The sequence below is a fragment of the Balaenoptera musculus genome, chromosome 6 (genome assembly GCF_009873245.2).
Source record: "Balaenoptera musculus isolate JJ_BM4_2016_0621 chromosome 6, mBalMus1.pri.v3, whole genome shotgun sequence".
NCBI lineage: Eukaryota > Metazoa > Chordata > Mammalia > Artiodactyla > Balaenopteridae > Balaenoptera > Balaenoptera musculus.
The window spans coordinates 81,534,217-81,555,831 of NC_045790.1; the positions used below are offsets into that span (position 1 = coordinate 81,534,217).

At 47.5% G+C, this 21,615-nt stretch overlaps 1 protein-coding gene and 2 long non-coding RNA genes across 6 annotated transcripts in view; 2 read left to right on the forward strand and 1 right to left on the reverse strand.

The window, feature by feature from the left end:
- Positions 1-3,050, reverse strand: part of SHB (SH2 domain containing adaptor protein B) — a 133,861-nt gene extending 130,811 nt beyond the window's left edge. For 2 of the 4 annotated variants that reach the window (XM_036856237.1, XM_036856241.1), the window contains exon 1: positions 1,737-3,048. In XM_036856237.1, the coding sequence (XP_036712132.1) occupies positions 1,737-2,447 (711 nt within the window). In that variant the 5' untranslated portion in view covers positions 2,448-3,048. Of the gene's footprint in view, positions 1-1,736 lie in introns of all 4 variants that reach the window. The other 2 variants (XM_036856238.1, XM_036856240.1) reach the window with 2 other exon arrangements.
- A 186-nt stretch (positions 3,051-3,236) lies between these two features.
- On the forward strand, positions 3,237-9,940 carry LOC118897554. Its single transcript, XR_005020457.1, has 3 exons — positions 3,237-4,097; positions 7,129-7,290; positions 9,575-9,940. It is a non-coding gene; the product is annotated as an uncharacterized LOC118897554 (long non-coding RNA).
- A 2,600-nt stretch (positions 9,941-12,540) lies between these two features.
- Positions 12,541-21,615, forward strand: part of LOC118897556 — a 59,526-nt gene continuing 50,451 nt past the window's right edge. Inside the window, exons 1-2 of the long non-coding RNA XR_005020458.1 lie at positions 12,541-12,637; positions 13,968-14,072. This is a non-coding gene — a long non-coding RNA (uncharacterized LOC118897556). The remainder of the gene's footprint in view (positions 12,638-13,967; positions 14,073-21,615) is intronic.

Genomic DNA, 21,615 nt, shown 5'->3' on the forward strand with positions numbered 1-21,615 from the left:
CATAAAGGAAGACTTTAGTGAGCAAGCAGAACGACAAGCAGTGGTAGAGAAAGGAGATTTGCCCACCTGGGAGGTGGTCATGGAGTAACGGGGGAAGGCACAATCTCTCTGGAGAGCTAGGCTGGGCCGTCCTTCCATCCCCAGGGACTTCAGGTTCTCCCAGGCCAGCACCTAGCCAAGCCTGGGCCACACATAAGGCAGCAGGGAGCCTCTCTGCTGTTTCCCTCATAGATCAACCACAAACCCATAATCTTGGGGGCTCTCGGAGAAACCTCCTCTGTCCCCAAGGCAGCACCTGGGTGGCCACCTGGCTTCCAGCTCTTCGTCATTTAGGTATGGCATCCTGGGTGCTTAGGAAGCCCAGAGTCCATGCTTCCAAGATATGTCCCCAAAACTGGCCCAGAGGGAGGTGGAATCCACCGACTGCCCACGATGCCTTCAGCAGACCCAGAGGGGGGAGGAGGGGGTACTCGGGGGACCTAGGACCTTGGGGAGAGGAAGTCAGGCAGAAAAAAATCAGGAGGGGCATCCCCTTACTCCTCCTGCCTGGAAAACAAAAAAGATCCCTTTCCAAGCACCAGCTGGCAGGTAGGAGCCTGTCTCCCTCCTGTCTGGACATCCAGTCCTAAAAGAAACTCAGACTCCATCAGTCTCCCCCAGCCCACACCTGGGCAAAAGTTTACCTTTGGGAGAAGGTAGGGGGCCAGAGGAGAACAAGAGGGACAGCGGCCTGATAGCCATTGCAAGGCACTGGGCCTCAGATGTAATCAAAACACTGCCTTCCACCAGAAGTAGACAGAACAAGTATTATTTCATGGGGGAAAGGAGGGTGTCACAGGAGTGTGAAGGGGGAGGAGAGGGCCCCATCTGGCTGGAATTAACTAACCTGCTTCAAAGGTGGGGGATCAAGATGGTCTGATTTGTTAGGGAGGGGGGTTGCACAAAATCGTCCGCCTCATCCCTGGGGCTGTATGGGGTGGGGGTAAGGTCAGGAAGGAAGGTGAGGTTTGGAGGGGTGGGTCTCCTTCCAGCTGGCTGGGTAGGCGGACCCCTCCCATGCGCGGCTGGAGGAACTGACAGGTCTAAGTGGAGCGCTCTTGTAGGCCAGCTCACTGCAACTGGAAGAGCACGCTTGGGGGTTCCCGGTGCAGCTCCAGTACAAAAGGCCGCCCCATTTCGAAACCTGGCGCGGGGGGTGGGTCAGGGCAGGGCGTTTAGAGTGATTTACATATATCCATTTAAAGACAGCCGGTCTGAATCTGCCATCGGAAATGGGTAATATCCGGCGAGTCCCTTCCCAGCTCTGGACCTCAGTTTCCCATGTATAGAATCAGGGGCAGGAGGAAGAGGAGGTAGACAAGAGTAAACACGCTTTTAAGTCCGTGACAGCTCTGCCTCTCTGACTTTCCTTCTCGGGGGGCTGAAGGGCTAGTTGGGTGTCTCTTTCTTGGGCAAGGCTGGGCGGGGCGCTCTCGTCAGGCTACTTCCGAAACGGGCACCTGGCTGTGGGCTCAGAGAGAGGACGTTTTGGCAGCAACAGTGAAAGAGACTGTGTCAGGAGGCCGCCGATCGGCGGCAAAGCGCGTGCAGAGGCAGAACTGGGAAGCACCGTTGAGAGGCCTGACCCCAAGGTCCTAGCCCGAGTGGATGTAGGAACTCGAAACTAGAGCGGTGCCTCAGTTTACCCGTGCGCACAGTGGCTCTGGAACCTCGGGTGAGGCCGAGGGGCGCCTTACCTTGTCCTTTTTGCCGGCACCGCTCTCTTCCGCGGCCGAGGCGCCACACTTGTTGAGCAGTTTCTTGCTTCCGCAGGCCGTCGGGCTCCAGGTGCGGCCGCCTGAGCAGGAGCCCCCCGGGTGTTCTGCGGCACCGCCTGCGGCACTCTCCACCTTAATGAGGCGGTGCTTGGGGGAGATGTAGCGCACCTCGGCTGGCGTGGCGGGCCGCCGCTCGCTGCTGCTGCGGTAGAGGTGCGGAGAGCCCGAGGACGAGGACGAGGACGCGGCAGCGCCCACGCCGGAGGAGGCACAGCAGCAGCCCGCGGCGCCCGACGCGGACGAGGCCGAGAAGGCACGCTGGCCCCCGCCTGGCTCCCCGCCGCCGCAGTAGTCCAGGCGGCACATGGCGCGCAGTTTGCGCAGAGACGAGCCGGGCCCGTTGTAAGGGTCCTCAAAGTCGCGCTCCTTCTGTGCGCGGTAGGCGCGGATGAGGTCGCTAGTGCTGCCGCTGTCGTCGGGCAGCGATCCCGACGAGGCCGAGAAGCAGGAGGCGGCGGCCGTACCGCAGGACGCCGAGGTGGCCGAGGGGGCCTGCGGCACGGCCTGGGGGTGCTGCGAGGGCCGCTCGCCCCGGCGCCGCTGCTCGCGGTAGTCGGGCCGCGGCGGCTGCGGGGGGCTCTTGGTCTTGCTGTTGCCCAAGCTGAAGTACTTGTTCAGCCACTTGGCCATGGCGAGAGGCCGCCTAGGGCCGCGGCGCGGGAGCCGGGTCCGCCGCCGCGGCCATTCGGGGGGCAGTGCTGCCGCCCAGGTCCCTCGGCGCCCCGGCCCCGGCGAGGGGCGTCCGGGGCGCCCGCTCCCGACGCCAAGTTCAAGTTCTCTCCGCCGCCTCCTGCCGGCCGCTCCCGGGCTCCGGCCGCTGCAGCACCGCCCTCCGCCTCCTCCGCGCGCCTCCCGGGCTTCGGATCTTGTGCCCTTCGCGGGCGCGTCTCATGGGATCCGGCCGCGGCCCCACAGATAACTAAAGGCCCGGGCGCCCCCCTCCTCGGACGCTCTGGCCGTGCGCTCCGCCACGGAGCGCGCTCCTGCCCCGTCGGAACCGCAGCCACCGCCTTGGCCCAGATCCCTGGTACTGCTGGAACTTGTCGGCGTCCTCGGCCCCCCACTTCTTCCTTCCCGAGAACGCTGTAGAGAGCTCGGCACCCGGCCGGCTAGCAAGCGGGCCGGAGAGCGAGCGAGCAAGCGACAAGGGAGGGAGGAGGCAGCCGGCGCCCGCCCGAGCCCGCGCGCCCGTGCCCGTCCCGGCGGCGCCTGCTGCTGGCCGCTGTCGCCGCCTCCCGAACCGCCGCGTGTGTGACACTCGGGCCGCCAGAGCCCGCCCCGCGCCGCGGCCCCGCCCTCCCCGGGCCAGCGCGCGCCCCGCCCCCAGCCCGCCCCCGCAGACCCCGCCCCGCCCACCCCCTCACGTCCTGCTCCCAGACCTCGGCCCTGGCTCCGCCCCTCTTGCGCCCGGGTCCTGGGCAGAAGCAGCTCCCCTCTTCAGCACGCGCCACCTCCTGTGGCCGCCTCGGCGCCAGGCCCTGGGTCTCGCCTGAGGGCGTCGGGGTCCCGCGGCGCAACCGGCCCCGCCTCGCTCGCAGTCCGCCGCCGCCTAGGGCGAGAGGTTGCCAGCCTAAGCCTGCAGCGCGCAGAGGCCAAACCCTTCCCCGGGACCCGCGCGCTGTGCTACCCAGGGATCCCCACTGTTGGGGACACGGGGCTTTTCTAGTTTACGGCGTGACCCGCTTGGAGGAATTACGGTGCCGAGACCCCTTAGGGACAGGGTGTCTATTCCCTACTTAAAGGGACGAAGACTCCGGTTCAGCCCACTGTGCCAGACCTTCGGAGGAATCCTTATGCAAATGAGCGTTTTAGCAATCCAGATGACGGATGCGGCCAGGATAGGCGGCAGGGGTCCGGCCCCCCACCAGTTGGAGAGCCAAGCTAAGGGGAGGTCGGAATGTTTGCTTACCTTTTCACCTCTGAGGAAGTCGTGGCTTTAACCCTGTTCACGGCCAACCTGGCAGAGCGAGCTGTGGGAACGTTTAAAGCCTAAGATTGTAGGAGCTGGCAAGGCTCCATTTAATCCAGGGCCCTCATTTTACAGACGGAGAAACTGAGGCTCAGAGGAAGGTCACCCAGGTGGGCCTGGATGCCAGTTCCCGGTCTGGTGGCGCCGAAATTGTGTCATTTCTACTAGTCTCTACTTTGCAATTTAAGGTCGTCCTCTGATTATTAAAATGCGGAAACTGAGGCCGAGTGAGGAGCACAGCCTGCTCGGTAAAGCTTTTCCTGGGAGGCCGCATATGCTCTGCCGAGGAAGAGGAGCTGCCTAGAAATGAGGTAACTGCCAGTAGAGCCGGTGCTCCTTTGAATTAGGCTGATCAAGCTCCAGAATATGACATACCCTAAGGTATGAATTGACACCTGAGAAATTCTCTAAGTATGCTAACTTATTAGGATGATAGTCCAAATCATTAATTACCTCCACTGGCAACCTGTATATTATAGATGGGCTTTGGGGGAATCTATTTTTTCCTGTATCCCGTAGGAAAAGTGGGGCCTGTTAGGGCAGGGAGCAAGGCCAGTGACTCTTTTGGCCAGAACTGGAGGTGGAGGTCAGACTCGCAGTCTGAGGCTCTTGGGCAGGGAGGGCCTCTTCCCCTGCCTGAGGCCACCGTGGGGAAGTGGCAGAACCAGGACTCCAACTTGGGTCTTACTCTGAATCCTGTGCTCTGTCCACTCAGCCACAAACAGTGAAGCAGTGGAATTGACTGCAAACTGTCCCTTCAGGATCAAGCTATTTGCTCTTCCCCTCTGGTCAGACAGGACTGTCATCCTCTATGAGCCAGTTAAATTTTACAAACCCACTATATGATGCCATAGTCACAGACATCATCAACAACTACACAGCCCCTTCATTGCCTGAGATCTACTTTTTTAGAATTTCACAGGAAATCTATGATGTGGGGGTGTGTGTGTTTGTGGGGTGTCTGGGGGATGGTGAGAGGACCCAGAAGTTGACCTGAGCTAAGATGTTTATTTTGGGTGTCCCTAGACTTAACTATCTCAGATTACCCTTTAAATCATTCCTCTACTGTATAAACACTTAATTATCCCACAAGTAAGAGAGGCTCAAAAAGAAAACCTGAAAGGCAAGGACGTTCTCCTTGCGAGCCCCTCCTTTCAACCAACCACAAATCCCCTCCTGCTCCCTTCCTTCCCATCTCTGCTTCTAGGTTCAGGAAGGAGGAATGGCCAGATCCTGGCAACAGGCCAGGACACCCTGGGCAAGAAAGTCTTCTCCAGGATCTGGAAACTTGTTCCCTGTGCGTGGGTTGCACATGGAAGAGTGATCTCTGCCTTTTCCAAAGGTTTAGGAAGAGAAGTTATATTTCACAACTTATTTTTCCCATTTCACTTTCAGCAGGCCACGGGGTCAGACCCACTTTTCCATGTGATGCCTCTGCTGGGGTATAATTTGCAAGCCAAAATTATTGTAATGCTATAGTATTATGCCAAAAACTTCCAGAGCACTTGTGTATCTGCTCAACCCCTACATGTTCTGTATATAATTAACCCTCCTCAGCATCCCTACAATCTCATGTTATTCCCAGTTTACAGATGGGTAACTGATCTAAGATAGTATTTATTTCAAGCAGGCAAAAAAACACATGGGTGTTTTCCTTTGGGAACTAATAGTGACATCTTACAAGACTCAGAGTCAGAAATAATCAGTCTGAAAGGAAACAGAAACGTTCCCGAAAGACGATGTTGGAGAAGCAGTGTGTCAAATGGTTAGAGGAGACAGGGACTTGTAAGAAAAGGATCAGAACACTATAGGTGGTTAGAGCTGGACAGACTCTTCAGAAAGCCAACCACCCCATTTCAGAGAGAAGACGGACCAGTGAAGGGAAGAGGTTGAGTCAAGAGGCATGGCTGGGATTGGCATCCAGTCTCTTTGACATCACAAACCCAATTCTATGGCCATCATTCTTGGCATTTTTTACTTTTATATCCCCCCTTCTTGTCCTCAGTTTTCTTATTGGAAGGGTTGGGTGTGGTCCTGTTCCTGTTTCTGCCCTGTCTCAACTTCTCATTTTAGACCAAGGTGGGGACATGGCAGCTCTTTTCTCTGCACTCCCAATATCTGGAGGTAGGCTCTGCCATTGGTGGAGGCCTAGAAAAATGGTGCCACCATCCCAACAGATTCATCAAACAGAACTTTTTCAGTTCAGTCTGTCAAATGTTAATGTCAGTCCCTTGCTATGTACCAGCCTGGGAGTCTGGGCTGGAAGCATGGATTTGAGAGTCATTAATCCTCAGTGAAGACCTGAAGCAAAACCCTCAGTCATCCTTGACACCTTTTTTATTCCTGCTCCATCCAACCCATCAGCAAAGAATATGCAGAATCCTACCATGTCTCACCACCTCCACTGCTCCTACCCCGGTCCAACTCCTTCATCCCGTGACTGTATCATTGCAGGTGTATCCTACCCATTTCCTGGTTTCTTTCTCAACGCAGCAACCAGTGATCCTATTAAAAATGAATCTGATTAAATCCCCCATTAAATCCCCATGTCCCGGGACTTTCCTGGCGGTCCAGTGGTTAAGACTCCGTGCTTCCACTGCAGGGGGCACAGGTTCGATCCCTGGTCGGGGAGTTCCCACATGGCATGCTTGCAGCCAAAAAAGAAAAAAGAAAAAAATCCCCATGTCCCTAATAGATGCCAAAAATAGTTACAGTGGCCCATAAGGCCTCACATGACCTAGTCCCCTTAAATTCCCACTCCAGCCAGGCAGCCTCTTTGCTGTTCCTTGAACCCTCTCTCACCTTGGGCCTTTGCACTACATCTCCTCTGCCTGGAATGCTTCCCCACTGCTGTCACCATTCACTCCCTTCTGGGCTTTTTTTAAATGGCACGTGCTCAGTGAAGCCTCTTCTGGGCACCATATCTAGAATTGTCCTCCACACTCAACACTTCCTATCCTCATCTCTGCTTTATTTTTCTGAGTTATCACTCATTCCCATTTCACACACAGCATATTTTACTTATTGTTCTTGTTTATTCTTTGTCTTGCCCCACGATGGGGTAGGGATCTTTACTGTTTGTTCACTGCATATCTTCTGTGTCAAGAACAGGGCCTGACACCTAGCAGGCATGGGATCAATATTTGCGAAATGAATGAGTGAACGTGAGTGGCTGATCATGGAGGGTAGAATAGCAGAGGGCTAAAGCTTGCCATCTCTCTGCCTCGGACCTGGTGCTAGTGGCTTTAGCTTTGGTCTGGAGGTGGGAGCATGTCAGACTTGCCACATTTTTAAAGCAGATGTGTTCAGGGGATCTGTTCCCAGACTGTGTCTCTTCCGCAGAGGAAGCAGAACGAGATTCATCCCTGTCTTCCCAGCATCCGGAGGGGGCTCCAGGAAGGTTGCGGGGTCCAGGTAGCCCCTTCCACACAAGTCCCAGTCGTGCTGACACGCAAGCCTGTCCGCGGTGTCGCTGAGCCAGCTCTGTTGTTCCCTCCACCTCAGGTACAACTAATCTTAGGAATCTCATTGCTGGTCAAAAGATAATCCTCTATATCTAGATTAAAGACTGTGTTTTGACCATTACTGCGCACTGAATGTTGAGCGGACAATTTAATTGAGCTGTTTATGCTGCTGCCTTGATTTCTTCCCAGAGAATTTGCAACTAATTCCAAGTGTCTCTGTGAATTAAGTGGGCCTCTCCCAACATGCTTTGCCTGTCATTTGCCTGTGCCAAATCCCACTTGTCCTTGTGTTACCCAATTATGGGCTCTCCCTCACAGCTGTATGTGGCCGGGACCACTTCCAGCCCACTTCCTCCTCGAGATGGCCATTAATTATATGGCCCCGAGAATGGCCATACCCCAGGACAGCCTCTATGGTACCTGCAGCAGTAGAAAGGGAGGGTGGAGGTGAGGACTGGGACAGCAGTAGAGAGGACATAAATCAGACTGACCCCTTTGAAGTCACCTCTAGGAGACTGACAATAACCCCCTAACAAGAAGTTACAAGTGTCTTTAGCACAGTTAAGTGTGATGGAAGGAAAAGAGTTTTGGATGGAGGTCAAGACTGCTGAGTTCTTATCCTGGCTCTCTTCTGACTTCCTACATGACCTCTACGGCCTCGATGTTACTATTTATAAAATGGGAGCTGGCAGATCATTGTTTCTCATTCCATGTCATGGAGTGTCTAAGGGCAGGGTTGCCAGATTTAGAAAAAATGAAACAAAATAACAATAACAAAAATGGACATCCATGCAATATTTGGGATATACTTATAGTAAAATATTATTTGTTGTTTATTTAGAATTCAAATTTAACTGGGTGTCCTATATTTTATCTGGTGATCTCAGGCAAGTGTCCTCATGGGAGATAAAGGGGGCTCCCCACCCCTAGCCCAGCCTCTGCTGATGAAATGTATGAGAGCAGACCTCTCAACTCCAGCTGAAAATTTAGAATCACCTACAGAGCTTATACAACATCTAGTGACCAGTCTGTATTCCAGACCAATTAAATCAGAATTCTGAGGGTGGATTGAGGAATTAGTCTATATTTTTTTTTTCTCCCCAGATGAGTCCAATGTGCAGCCAAGTTTGGAAACCACTGGACTAGAGCAAGGGTTCTTAAAGTGAGGTCCCAGGACCAGAGCATCAGCTTCACCTGAGAACCCATTAGAAATATAAATTTCGACTTGCAGACCTTCAGAATCAGAAACTGGGTGTTGTGGCCCAGAAAGCCCTCCAGGGACTCTGCTGTATCTGAAGTTTTAGAGCCAGTTTAAAAGTTCCTTTGATGCCAGTAGGGCACCTGATCAGCAAGTGGGTGCTAGAAAAGCGAATTGGTTGATTTGCAGTGATGCATCTTAATGGTCAAACTGCCTGTCCTCTAGCAATTGCAGTCTAAATTATGGGGTTTGCAACCCACCAAATGCAGTGACTTTTTGAGTCTCAAACTTTGGTCTGATGGCAGTCTTGAAGGCTACTATCGTCACCTGGCAGCATGACAGGTTAGGCCAGGAAAAGCCAGAAGTAGGCCAGAGGAGTCTGAGGGCATAAAATTCTGGGTCAGGCAGCCTGAAGGCACAGCGGAAGGGGCTTGGAGCCCATGAGCAAGGAGGAAGCAGAAAGTGTGACAGAAAGGAACCAGACAGGGTCAGGGAGGGCAGGAGGTCAGCCCAGGTCCCAAGGAAATGAGGTGGGGATGGGGTGGGGAGGAGCAGTGAGAAATAAAGATATCTCCAGGGCTGGTTAGGCCGAGTCAGGCACTGCTTCTGTGAGGAGCCAGGACCAGGGCAGGCCAGAGCTGAGGCCAACCAGTGGAGGAAGGCTGTGCTTGTTTTGTGATGATCAAAAACAGAGCAGCATTTTTCTGCAGCCTCGGAAGACAAATACAAGCCCACTGGCACCGTCAGGTTTTTGTCTATGGGGGTCTCACAGTTCCAGGTTGATTTGTTTTGGGGGATGCCAGGTGCCCAGGATGTGTGACTCTCCTGTCCTTGAGAGACTTCTGGAGGGCAAGTCATGGGGGCTGTGCATGACTCATTGCTGTCCACCCCCAGGATTCCCTCAGCACCTGCCAAACGCTAGGCCCTGAGTGACTGTGTGTGAAACTGAATCCCATAGGGATCCAACAAAGCAGGGTTCTTAAATATGAGTTATCACCTCAGGCCCTAATAAACCACACCAGTGAGGAACCACAGACATTCCACATGCAAAAGGGCACTTGTCACCTTTGTAGAATCATCGCAGACTCTGCTCCCTGCTGCCTGCCTTTCTCCCTTCTTTCCACAGAGCTCGTCTCCTGTACAAAGCGCAGCTCCCCGACACTGTAGGGAACAATTGAAAAAGAAGGCATAAAGGCAGCAAACATCGAAACCTCCAAGATTACACTTACCTGGGTTCTAATGCGAACGACTTTGTGTGCTAGTGTGTAAAACTATAAATCTGAGGCCTTTAATCTGATTCTCATCTCCAAAATAAACTTCGGAGTTCCTAAAAGGTACAATATTACTTTAAGCCCTACAGTTGGGAAAGTGATTTATTTCTTCATTGTTAAACCACACACACACAGATGTTCTTCTGATGCAATTTCCATCCTCTCATTTTCGTTGTAATATTTAAAGACAATTTTTATTTTTTAATTTTTTTTAAACATCTTTATTGGAGTATAATTGCTTTACAATGGTGTGTTAGTTTCTGCTGTAATAACAAAGTGAATTAGCTATACATATACATATATCCCCATATCTCCTCCCTCTTGTGTCTCCCTCCCTCCCACCCTCCCTATCCCACCCCTCTAGGTGGTCACAAAGCACCGAGCTGATCTCCCTGCGCTATGCGGCTGCTTCCCACTAGCTATCTATTTTACATTTGGTAGTGTATATATGTCCATGCCACTCTCTCACTTCTGTCCCAGCTTACCCTTCCCCCTCCCTGTGTCCTCAAGTCCATTCTCTATGTCTGCGTCTTTATTGCTGTCCTGCCCATAGGTTCTTCAGAACGTGTTTTTTTTTTTTTTTTTTAAGATTCCATATATATGTGTTAGCATACGGTATTTGTTTTTCTTAAAGACAATTTTTAAAAGTCATTTTCCATGCATAATTTTCTACTGCTACATTTTATTTTTTTCTTGAATGACAGTGGTTACCATGCTGCCATCTGAGCCTTACCTGAGGGGGTGCATTGTTCTTAGCCAGAGCCAGGAAAGAGTTAAAGTTGCAAAGGGCAGTCTGTCATCTGTCTCAGTTTGGGGATGGAGTGGGGCTGGAGACTGCCCAATTGTCTCTTTCCCTCCCTGGGGCTGAGTGCAGGATGTTGAATCTCCCAAAATAACTCTGACCATGTGGGTAAATGCCTGCCCAGAGCTGGTTTGGAATAGAAGATTCTCAGGATCAGAGGGGAGCTCTCCCGGCCAAATGATCTGATCTGGCTGGAAGAGAGAGGAGCCCAGCACCTTCCAAACCAAATGTCCACTAACAAGCCCTCACCTGGCCCCAGGGAAAACCAGGTGATCCCTGTCAGCTTCTTTCACCCAGGTGGCAGCCCACAGAGTGACCATCCCCAGACAGAGTCCTGTAAGGCCAGTGGGAGAGGTCCCATCAGATCCAGGGCAGAATCTAAGTGAGCCTCTCAGTCACTGGAATTTCTGGAGCCCTTGGGGTTTGCAAGATGCTGTAGAATCACCGTTTATTGCACATGTCCAGAGGAGGGAACTGCTGGCTTTTGTGGCTTCCCAGAGTCATGTTGAGTGGAGGGGTTCCTTCTGCCTGGGCCTCGAGCTCGCTCTGATCGCTGTAGTCCCAAGGTGCAGACAGTGATGGATCTGGGGGGTCCCCTCACCCCCAAGACTGGGGCAGCATTTCATTCATATACTTTGAGTCTGGAGCTGGCAAAGCCCAGAGAGAAACATTGCTTTCCTAAGTCTCCTGCTTTTATCTTTATGTACAACTAAATTCGTATTTCCGTTTGTCCCCATTTGTGGACATTTTTGTGGTGGGTATAACCTTTTAATGTTATTATTAGGCTCTAACCACAGGAATCCACTTCTCCAATGGACCAATTTTGCTATAAAGTAGCACGTTCACCCTGGCCACGGTGTGGGTCAAGGGTGCTTAAACTCTGAGTGTGCCTCAGAATCACCTCAGAAAACAGCATTAGAATGTACACTGCCAACACTGCAGAGAAGCCGACTCAGAGCCTAGTGGGGCTCAGGAATCTGCATTGTTACATGAACCGCAGCTGATTCTGCTCAGACGAGCCAACTATCCCACTTTGAGAAGCTCTGGCTAGTCTCTGAGCTCTGATCCACGGTGTGAACCAAGAAATCATGGGTGGAGGCATTTCTTACTTTTGTTCCCAAGACCCAGCGTTCAGAGGGTCGGCCAGCCTGCCTCTCAGGCAGTGTGTCCCTGCAGGGCATCATGTCTCCTCACCTGTGCATCCTAAGGGACATATGGTTCTTCTTATTTATCCTGAGCAAATCTCCCTCAGAGGCCAGTGTAATGGATTCTGAGAAGTGGGGATTAGGCGGGAGGAAGGGAGGAGAACAAATGTGGACACAGAACACAAGAGGACGCTATGCTGGCCACTGTGCTCCAGGCTTCGTCGTCCCACAGAAGCGCATATGGTGGGCACTAACACCCATCTTCCAGCTGAGGACGTGAGGGCTCAGAGGTCACACAGCTAATAAGAGCTGGACTCAGGTATGTTCGATTTAAAGGCCTCCTTTCTTTCCTTGGTTTTTTTGTTTGTTTGTTTGTTTTGGAGTCAGGATGGATGCATTTAAAAAATTTTTAAACTTTTTATTGTGAAAGATTTCAAACTACAGAAAAATTGCAAGAATAGTACAACCAACCCCACAGACCCTTTAATTGTTAATGTTTTGCCACATCTGCACTCTACCTATTGTCGAGTGAAAGAAACAAAACAAAACTGCACAACATGAGAGCTGTGAGTTCAGTTTCATTTGGGAACTTACTGAGGACTATAGCCTGGGAGACAGCCTCTCAGATAGCTCTGAGAAACTGCTCCAAAGAGGTGGGGGGCAGGTCAGTGTATATATGATTTTGGTGAAGGGGGTACATGCAATCAAGCACACATCTCTGCAGAAGGTTGCTGCTGGTCACAGGGAGCAGATGTCTCCATTAATGATTTTAGTGCTTTTCTAGGTATGAGAAGATGCAAGAAATTGGGTTCATAAAATTTCCTCCTGAAAATATCTATCTGAAGACCTGTTCTGCCGGGTTTTCCAGATCAAAGTGCCTTGTTCCTGATCTCCGTCCTGAACTCCTTTCAGGGTGTGTTAAAGGTCAGCGACTGCAGTGGCTAGAGACTTCATTCTTGGAGAACCAGATGGTGAGCAACACTTTTTAGTTGTGTCTATCCATCCATCTATCTATCTATCTATCAATTTTGCTAATTCATTTGAGAATGAGTTGAAAGCGCTTGATTTACTCCTAAATATTTCAGCTCATCTCCAGAGAACAGTGGCATTCTTCCACAAAGCCACAGTAAAATTATCACACTTGGGAAGTTTAACACTAATACATTACTATTTGATATTTGGTTTACTTTACCAATTGTTTATAAAATGTCCTTTATAGCATTTTTTTTTTGATTCAGCATCCAATTCAGGATCATTCATTGTATTTAGTTGTCACATTTCTTTAGTCTCTTCTCATCTAGAGCTTGGCATTCCAGTCTTTATTTTTTGTCTTTTATGACACTGACATGTTTCAAGAGACCAGGCCAGTTGTTTTGCAGAATATCCCTCAGTTTGGATTTGTCACATTGCTTCCTCATGATTGTAGTCTTCTTAGGGCTTTGTGTCAGAGGGACAAAGGCTTTGCCCTTTTGATTGTCCTCCACTGCCTCTTGCCAGGTGAGGGTCAAGGTTGGCCCTTTGTACTGTTATAAGGACCAGTTTTGGAAGAAAAACAGCATAGCTTGGGGGAATGAGTGCAGGCCTTGATCATAGCTGCCTCCCATTCTGAGGCACGAGATTTTTCAGGAAAATACTTAGAGACCACTGCAAAATGTCATGTCTGCCTAAGCCTAAAGTTTGACAGTGCCAGAGGAGCGAAAACCTGGCTTCTGCCTTATTCTGCCTTTCACATCTTGGCAAGTGCTTCTCCTTGAAGAACTGCTGTCTCTGAAGGCAGGGATTCTGGAACATGCACTTCCCAGACTTCTAGCCCCTTGATAAAGGGAAGAACATAGAAGGGTCATTGCCTCTATCATTTACTGGGCCAGTAGAAGTCTTTCCTGGGGAGTCTTCTGATGGAACTAGTGGGGAAGACTTCTGGGGTCACTACTAGAAGTACTGGTTGTACTGGTTACCTTGGAGGCTATCCTCCCTGACTTTTGGAGGAAACCCAGCTGTGGTAGGAGAGAATGAGGCTCTCACAGAGTGAGAACAGAGTGAAAAACATAGGTGGAGATGGAGAGGGAGAGGAGGAGGGAGGGGAAGAGAGAGATGGAGGTGGAGATGGGGTGTGGGAGGGAGGGAGAGAGAGAATGAGAGAGAGAGAACACTCAGGAAAGCTGATGACACTGTGACATTGTGTCAACCCTGGGTTTGGTCATACCCTTTGCAACTGCTGTCCATGTCCTTCTCAATTATTTCAATTCATAAATTTCTTTTTTGCCTAAGCTAATTTAATTTGCTGTTACTTGCAACCAACAGGGTCCTAATGAATAGCAGGGAGGACCTTAGTGTCCAAGGGCAATGTGTGCTGTGCAAAGAAGAAGAACAAAGTGAAGAAAGTGGTAGGAGCACCCAGAGGAGAAGGTAATAAGAAGAGAGTTCATCTCCATTTTATCTTTTATCTTGGAAATATTATTTTAGCCATAATGTTTTTCTTAGTTGTTACTTCTCATGGCTGTTACTTCCTTCCAGAATACTCTTCTTCTTTTCCTTCTTATGATGTTTTGATTTATAATAAGAGATATATATTTGGTCTTCATCCCGTTCCTTCCATAGAGCTCCTAAAACCCTTGGAATTTCTTAAGTGTTAAGAGCACAAATGTGAAATGGGTGTCTTTTGTTATTCTGAACAAGCCCCTTTCAACCACACCTGAGTTTATGTTAATGAGGTGACTTTGGGAAACCTCCTCGGGCTGGGGGCTGGATGCTGGGGGACTAACAACCAGTGATTAGAGTGTTGAAACTTTCAGCCCCCCTTCCAGGAAGGGGAGAGGGGCTGGAGGTTGAATTAATTGTCAATGGCTAATTTTTAATCAGTCGTGCCTATGTAATGAAACCTCCTTAAAAACTCAGGAGTAGAGTGTGGAGAGTTTCTGGGTTGGTGAACACATTTGGAAAGAGTGGTGCCCTGGAGAATGCATGGAAGCTCTCTGTGCCCCTTCCCACATACCTTGCCCTGTGTCTCTTCCATCTGGCTGTTCCTGAGTTATATCCTTTTGTAATAACCAGTAATCTAGTAATTCCTGAGATCTGTTCTAGCAAATTAATCAAACCTGAGGAGGGGGTAGTGGGAATCTCCAAGTTATAACTGGTCTGTCAGAAGCACAGGTAACTGGACTTGCAATTGGCCATCTGAAGGTGGGGGGGTACTGTCTGTGGAACTAAGCCCTTAATCTGTGGGATCTGATGCTATCTCCTGGTAGATAGTGTCAGAGTTGAGTTAAATTGTTGGATACCCAGTTGGTGTCACAGAATTGCTTGATGTTTGGAAAACTCACATATCTGGTGCCAGAAGTAGTGTGGTGGTAGAATGAGATTAAAGGAGATATGTAGGAATATTTTCCTTTATTTTATTTTATTTTATTTTTTTTTGGCCACACCGCGCGGCTTGCAGGATCTCAGTTCCCCAACCAGGGATTGAACCCACACCACGGCAGTGAAAGCCCAGAATCCTAACCACTAGACCACCAGGGAACTCCCAGGAGTGTTTTTCCTTTACACTTTTGTTTCTGAAATACTTACTTTCTTCCAAACACCAGTTCAAATCTGCTCTCTCCAGGGTCTCCTCAACTATTTCACCTCATTTCTTAATTCTTAAAGTTCTTGGCACAGAACAGTCGAACATCAAATTATTAAAATCTTTTTGTGTGTTTTGACTCTTCTTATTGACTCTGAATGCCTCAAAGTCATGGACTACATCTTACATCCCCTCTGCAATCCCCCATCCCCAGGTTTATCACCATTGACCTGTGTTCAATTAATACCAGGGAGTTGATGGACTGATTGCTCAGTGAGGATGCTGAAGTTGCCATGGGCAATAAACTGGAAGAGTAGGTGTGGAGGAGATGAATGCTGTCCAGGTGCCAGCCATCCAGGAATAAAGAAGCCTTTCCAGAAAGAGTAATCAAGCTCGCTCAAAAGGGCTTGGCACACATGGGTGGGTCCCAAGCAGCGCACCTCTCCTAGTGGCCACAAGGGGGCGGCAGAGGGCACAGTCCAGTTCTCAAACTGTAGGTATGGCACTTGGATCTGCCAGCTGGTCAGCTAGCTGAGCCCTGCTGGAAAGGAGATCTTGGTCTAAGTGTTTTGCACAGGATAAGGTGGGCCTTATCCCAACCTAGACTAAAGTTGGGAAAGCCATAGGATGAACAAGTGGATGGCAGACATCAACAGGCACCTAAGAGTATGAGCTGGACCCTACAAAATCAAAGCAATCAGTGATCTTTAAAGATATCTAGACATTCTGCTAAGGACAAGGGGGCTGCCTCAGTGTTTTGGTGAAGGAAGAAGGAAGTCCAGGCATGGTATCGTGGCCAAGGCAAAGTCTAGGAGGGAGGAGTCCTGGAGTCCCATCTCTAAGCCTATAGGTCCTCAGCCCTGTGTCTATGGCGCCTGATGAATGCTTTGGCTGTGTGACCTATGGGATGATCTGCCCCTCTCTGAGCCTCAGGTGTCTCATCCTATACAAAGAAGATTGGTGTCTAGAGACTCAGAGACTGGCCCTGTCTTTGCACTGGACTCCATGATGGCCGGGGATCCTTCCAGCTTAGATGGCCTCTGGGTTTATAAGAACAAAGCAGTTCAGTTGGCTACAAAAACCTTCATTACCCTGTCTGTGTCCACATGTTCTCTTTAAACCTTTCGTTGGGCCCGGTCCCAGGGGACCAAGGCTGTTCAATTACCTTTGTGGGAGCCAAGCAGTCTAACTTTTACATGCACCACCGCATGTCATAGCACACATCAAAATGCCCCCATATTCCACTACAAATGCAATTATTTTGCTTTAAAATAGTCTTGAGGGCATTTTCAATAATTTAGTTTTGAAGATTATTTTGCCAATTTAATCTTTAGTGATATGATTTCTCAGAAATCATCATGCAGAGTTAGGGAAAACTTGAAGTGAAAGAATCCACTCAACGTTTTCAAATATAACATTTTTATGGATAACAAATTGAACAATTTAGGGAGTTGACATAATACTGTATTTCATGGACATTTAGTTAAATTTCAATTTTGGAATTTTCATTTTGTAAATTGGAGTAGATGAGAACGTTTGTGGTGTGCAAGGATTTTTCTAGGGTCTTAAAAAACTTGTATGTCCTCAGTCCTGTGTCTATGGCACCTGATGACTAAAACCCTCTTGCCTGAAGCAGCTGAGACAGGGTTGGGGCCGGGGGTCGCTTCTTTCAGTGATTACATTTTTTTGAATTTTTGAATTTTATTTTATTTATTTATTTTTTATACAGCAGGTTCTTGTTAGTTATCTATTTTATACATATTAGTGTATATACGTCAATCCCAGTCTCCCAATTCATCCCCCCCCCCCCCCGCCTCTTTCCCCCCTGGTGTCCATATATTTGTTCTCTACATCTGTGTCTCTATTTCTGCCCTGCAAACCGGTTCATCTGTACCATTTTTCTAGGTTCCCCGTATATGCGTTAATATACGATATTTGTTTTTCTCTTTCTGACTTACTTCACTCTGCGTGACAGTCTCTAGATCCATCCAAGTCCCTACAAATGACCCAATTTCATTCCTTTTTATGCCTGAGTAATATTCCATTGTATATATGTACCACAACTTCTTTATCCATTCGTCTGTCGATGGGTATTTAGTTTGCTTCCATGTCCTGGCTATTGTAAACAGTGCTGCAATGAACATTGGGGTGCATGTGTCTTTTTGAATTACGGTTTTCTCTGGGTATATGCCCAGTAGTGGGATTGCTGGGTCATAAGGTAATTCTATTTTTAGTTTTTTAAGGAACCTCCATACTGTTCTCCATAGTGGCTGTATCAATTTACATTCCCACCAGCAGTGCAAGAGGGTTCCCTTTTCTCCACACCCTCTCCAGCATTTGTTGTTTGTAGATTTTCTGATGATGCCCATTCTAACTGGTGTGAGGTGATACCTCATTGTAGTTTTGATTTGCATTTCTCTAATAATTAGTGATGTTGAGCAGCTTTTCATGTGCTTCTTGGCCATCTGTATGTCTTCTTTGGAGAAATGTCTATTTAGGTCTTCTGCCCATTTTTGGATTGGGTTGTTTGTTTTTTAATATTGAGCTGCATGAGCTGTTTATATACTTTGGAGATTAATCCTATGTCTGTTGATTTGTTTGCAAATATTTTCTCCCATTCTGAGGGTTGTCTTTTCATCGTGTTTGTAGTTTTCTTTGCTGTGCAAAAGCTTTTACGTTTCATTAGGGCCCATTTGTTTATTTTTGTTTTTATTTCCATTACTCTAGGAGGTGGATCATAAAAGATGTTGCTGTGGTTTATGTCAAAGAGTGTTTTTCCTATGTTCCTCTAAGAGTTTTAGAGTGTGTGTGGTCTTACATTTAGGTCTTTAATCCATTTTGAGTTTATTTTTGTGTATGGTGTTAGGGAGTGTTCTAATTTCATTCTTTTACATGTAGCTGTCCAGTTTTCCCAGCACCACTTATTGAAGAGACTGTCTTTTCTCCATTGTATATCCTTGCCGTATCATTTCATCTGCAAACAGTGACAGTTTTACTTCTTCTTTTCCAATTTGTATTCCTTTTATTTCTTTTTCTTCTCTGATTGCCATTGCTAAGACTTTCAAAACTATGTTGAATAAGAGTGTTGAGAGTGGACATCCTTGTCTTGTTCCTGATGTTAAAGGAAGTGCTTTCAGTTTTTCACCATTGAGAATGATGTTTGCTGTGGGTTTGTCATATATGGCCTTTATTATGCTGAGGTAGGTTCCCTCTATGCCCACTTTCTGGAGAGTTTTTATCATAAATGGGTGTTGAATTTTGTCAAAAGAGTTTTCTACATCTATTGAGATGATCATATGGTTTTTATTCTTCAGTTTGTTAATATGGTGTATCACACTGACTGATTTGCGTATATTGAAGAATCCTTGCATCCCTGGGATAAATCCCACTTGCTCATGGTATATGATCCTTTTAATGTGTTGTTGGATTCTGTTTGCTAGTATTTTGTTGAGGATTTTTGCATCTATATTCATCAGTGATATTGGTCTGTAATTTTCTTTTTTGTAGTATCTCTGGTTTTGGTATCAGGGTGACGGTGGCCTTGTAGAATGAGTTTGGGAGTGTTCCTTCCTCTGCAATTTTTTGGAAGAGTTTGAGAAGGATGGGTGTTAGCTCTTCTCTAAATGTTTGATAGAATTCACCTGTGAAGCCATCTGGTCCTGGACTTTTGTCTGTTGGAAGATTTTTAATCACAGTTTCAATTTCATTACTTATGATTGGTCTGTTCATATTTTCTGTTTCTTCCTGGTTCAGTCTTAGAAGGTTATACCTTTTTAAGAATTTGTCCATTTCTTCCAGGTTGTCCATTTTATTGCCATAGAGTTGCTTGTAGTAGTCTCTTATGATGCTTTGTATTTCTGTGGTGTCCATTGTAACTTCTCCTTTTTCATTTCTAATTTTATTGATTTGAGTCTTCTCCCTCTTTTTCTTGATGAGTCTGGCTAAAGGTTTATCAATTTTGTTTATCTTCTCAAAGAACCAGCTTTTAGTTTTATTGATCTTTGCTATTGTTTTCTTTGTTTCTGTTTCATTTATTTCTGTTCTGATCTTTATGATTTCTTTCCTTTTACTATCTTTGGGTTTTGTTTGTTCTTCTTTCTCTAGTTCTTTTAGGTGTAAGTTTAGATTGTTTATTTGAGATTTTTCTTGTTTCTTGAGGTAGGATTGTATTGTTATAAACTTCCCTCTTAGAACTGTTTTTGTTGCATCCCATAGGTTTTGGATCATCATATTTTCATTGTAATTTGTCTTTAGGTATTTTTTGTTTTCCTCTTTGAGTTCCTCAGTGATCTCTTGGTTGTTTAGTAACATTGTTTAGCCTCCATATGTTTATGTTTTTTACGTTTTTTTTTCCCCTGTAATTGATTTCTAATCTCATAGCATTGTGGTTGGAAAAGATGCTTGATATGATTTCAGTTTTCTTAAATTTACCAAGGCTTGATTTGTGACCCAAGTTGTGATCTATCCTGGAGAATGTTCCGTGTGCACTTGAGAAGAAAGTGTAATCTGCTGTTTTGGGATGGAATGTCCTATAAATATCAATTAAATCTATCTGGTCCATTGTATCATTTATTAATTTTCTGTCTGGATGATCTGTCCATTGGTGTAAGTGTGGTGTTAAAGTCCCCCACTATTATTGTGTTACTGTTCATTTCCTCTTTTATATCTGTTAGCAGTTGCCTTATGTATTGAGGTGCTCCTATGTTGGGTGCATATATATTTATAATTGTTATATCTTCTTCTTGGATTGATCCCTTGATCATTATGTAGTGTCCTTCCTTGTCTCTTGTAACATTCTTTATTTTAAAGTCTATATTATCTGATATAAGTATTGCTACTCCAGCTTTCTTTTGATTTCCATTTGCATGGAATATCTTTTTCCATCCCCTCACTTACAGTCTGTATGTGTCCCTACGTCTGCAGTGGGTCTCTTGTAGACAGCATATATATAGGTCTTGTTTTTGTATCCATTCAGTGAGCCTGTGTCTTTTGGTTGGAGCATTTAATCCATTCACATTTAAGGTAATTATCGTTATGTATGTTCCTATTACCATTTTCTTAATTGTTTTGGGTTTGTTTTTGTAGGTCATTTTCTTCTCTTATGTTTCCCACTTAGAGAAGTTCCTTTAGCATTTGTTGTAGAGTTGGTTTGGTGATGCTGAATTCTCTTAGCTTTTGCTTGTCCGTAAAGCTTTTGATTTCTCCATCGAATCTGAATGAGATCCTTTCCGGGTAGAGTAATCTTGGTTGTAGGTTCTTCCCTTTCATCTCAGTGATTACATTTTGTGTTGTGTCTTCTGGCCTAGGAGCCTGAGCAAGCTTTGAGTGCCTGGAGAAGAAAAGGACACCTCCTCCCACTTCCCTTTAGTCTCAGAAATTTCATTGTAACCATATCTTTCAGCCAAGCCAGATAGACAGGCTCCTAGGCAGCAGAATCTCCCTGCTTGGGGAATTTTTGTAGAGGAGCACCTCCCAGTCCTCCCAGGCGTACCACATTCAAGCCAGACACCATCCCCATTGTCAACGTTTCCACAGCAATAGTTATCTCACAAAGGGCAATATCTTGCCAGAGAATTTGTTTTCTCTTGCTGATAATTTTTCTCCATAAACATTTTTGAGAGAGATGAATAGGTGTACCTTTCTGGAACAGTGGGCAGATGCTGGGGCGTGAAATGACTCCGAGAGGCATGTTTTATGGATGAGGGAGGGGAGGGTCCTGAGGACCGCCTTTTATTTCCCCAGCCTCTGACCTGGTTGCGGATGGCCAGGTTCCTCTTCTGCAGGTGGCGGTCCTCTTCACTCACTGCTGCTCACCTGAAGCTTTAAAGACCCAGCGTGGGTGGAAGCTACAGAGAGAGGCTCCCAGAGAGTTGGCACAAAATGCCACCAGCCTGTAACACTCTGGGCCCACCATGGAGACCTCGGTCTCCTCAGTGCATTTCCCAGCCAAGGCTACAGTTTTCAGATACTCCATTATGCTGGTATTTTTAAAATTTTCCTCTCTCTCTTTCTCTGTCTAACAACAAAGAAGGGAATGAATTCTTTTCCATCATAGTGCTAATGAATCTCAAAGGAAAAAAAAAGAGATGTCATCTCAGAAAAATAAAGAAGCTAACATAAAAACGGCAGACCCAGTGACCTTCAACAAAATGAACAAATGTGGGATTTTTCCATCATCTCTGTCTTGGACATGGGGAGCGTGATTGTTAATAACAAAGTGGCACCGAATGATTCACCGACAGTTCATCAGGGTCCCTCTGGAGCCTGGAGTCAACAATACCAAATGACTCAGGAAGGTGGCAAACCACACATGGGTGAGGTGAGGACACAGCTCAGGCCCAGGGCACAGGCTTCAAAAGGGCTCATTTTCTCCCCAGGGTAGGGATGCCA